The sequence below is a fragment of the Fopius arisanus genome, unplaced genomic scaffold (genome assembly GCF_000806365.1).
Source record: "Fopius arisanus strain USDA-PBARC FA_bdor unplaced genomic scaffold, ASM80636v1 scaffold00241, whole genome shotgun sequence".
In the NCBI taxonomy this organism is placed as follows: Eukaryota; Metazoa; Arthropoda; class Insecta; order Hymenoptera; family Braconidae; genus Fopius; species Fopius arisanus.
In genome coordinates this window covers 28,706-30,231 of record NW_011887980.1, presented here as the reverse complement: position 1 = coordinate 30,231, position 1,526 = coordinate 28,706, and the positions used below count along the sequence as shown (strand labels likewise).

Here is a 1,526-nt window from a genome sequence, read left to right as displayed (position 1 = left end):
GGCTGTGGCGTAAGTCAATTGCACCTTCCATCATAAAGTACTGTGTAACATAGTGTCGAGACGGAAAATGCTAATTAATCGAGGACATATCTTAGTTGCCACTGTGTCACGCTGTGGCCCTTGATGCAAAATACGCATTGTTACCGATCAATTCATTAGAGGGAAACGCTTCAGTACTTCATCAGTGGATTGCAAGATTACTGAACTGAAGTATTCGAAATTCTCAATTGATTCAACTGAATATGCTCATATATTTCTATTAACATGCTTATATATTTTATTTTGTGAATAAAATTGAGGATATTTTTTGGGAATATATGATGATGCCATAAAACGTCAACTTGGCAAAAATTTCTCACAAAAGTTTTCTTGTGATTTTTGTAACACTTTTCCTGATCTCGTCCCGGAGATGAAGAATAGTTATTACCTTCGCCCGTTCCCACGCCCACATCCTACTCATCCAACTGAATTAATGCGGGCGCCAGCTAGCTTATTATGGGCCAAAGCTAACAAAAACCGAGAGAACGAAAGCGAGGGTGGTGCCCTGCCTGACCCGAGGTCTGTAGACCTCATACATCCCAAAAGATATCCTGAATCGAAAAACAATAGCACGAAGAGACAGGACCAGTGCGGTTGGAACTCGTCCTCACGATAACACAAAATCCAAAAAGCCATAAAATCAGAAAAGAGACACGATCAATCGGCGATCGGAGAAACAGCTCGCGCGAAGCTACGAGGTGGTAACAAACGGAACGGAAGCGGGAAGGTCTGGGGTTGCTCAGGATGCTAGGTCGTGGAGAGAGGGCCAGGGTCCACGAATACGCGAATCTACTAATCCGAAAAGGAGAGACCGCGAAAATACTACGACGCATGGATCGGGACAGCGAGAGGAGGCTTGCGGGAGTCCGAGGTGCGAGAACTAACCTCGAAGACCACCTCGCCGAGAGCACGACGTAAGGTAGCGAAGTGCCCGGTGGCCGAGAGCGTGGAGAGAAACTCGCCCAAATCACACCATCAAGGATGCGGCGGGTTCACTGGGGTAGCGCCAACTATAGAGAACGTATTCCGTAAGGGACTCTCACCCAGAAAACGTCGCGAGAGGGGAGTATTGCTCCCACTCGGAAATCGTTATTAGGGAGAGTGTAGCCCTCAACTATAGAACGTGAAGACCAATGCGGAGCATTACGAGTCTACCAAGGGCTTCAGAGAGAGCTGTCAGTGATTCGCACTCAGAGTCAGCCGAAGCGACTCTGCCGAGTGAGTGGGCAGTATTACCAATGCCCCCTACTCTCGACTACAGCTGTGTGGGCTGCCGTGTGCCGAGACGTGCTGCCCTAGCCTTCGCGTGGATATCCCCGACAATAGGTTCTCCTGGAGGGGGCCGAATTCAAACATCGCCACTGACCCCTTCGGACAACCCCTCCGAATGATCAGCCGTTGAATGCCCCCCCCATCGAACATAGAGCGCTCATACGCCAGTATGAGTCCTATGCTGAATGCCAGGAAGTCTCATAGAGGAACTGGGA

At 49.1% G+C, this 1,526-nt stretch overlaps 1 protein-coding gene across 1 annotated transcript in view; it reads left to right on the top strand.

Moving 5' to 3' along the window:
• Positions 1-1,172: 1,172 nt before the first annotated feature.
• LOC105272696 (uncharacterized) overlaps positions 1,173-1,526 on the top strand; it is a 9,233-nt gene continuing 8,879 nt past the window's right edge. Inside the window, exon 1 of the mRNA XM_011314910.1 lies at positions 1,173-1,257. Within this exon, the coding sequence (XP_011313212.1) occupies positions 1,173-1,257 (85 nt within the window). The remainder of the gene's footprint in view (positions 1,258-1,526) is intronic.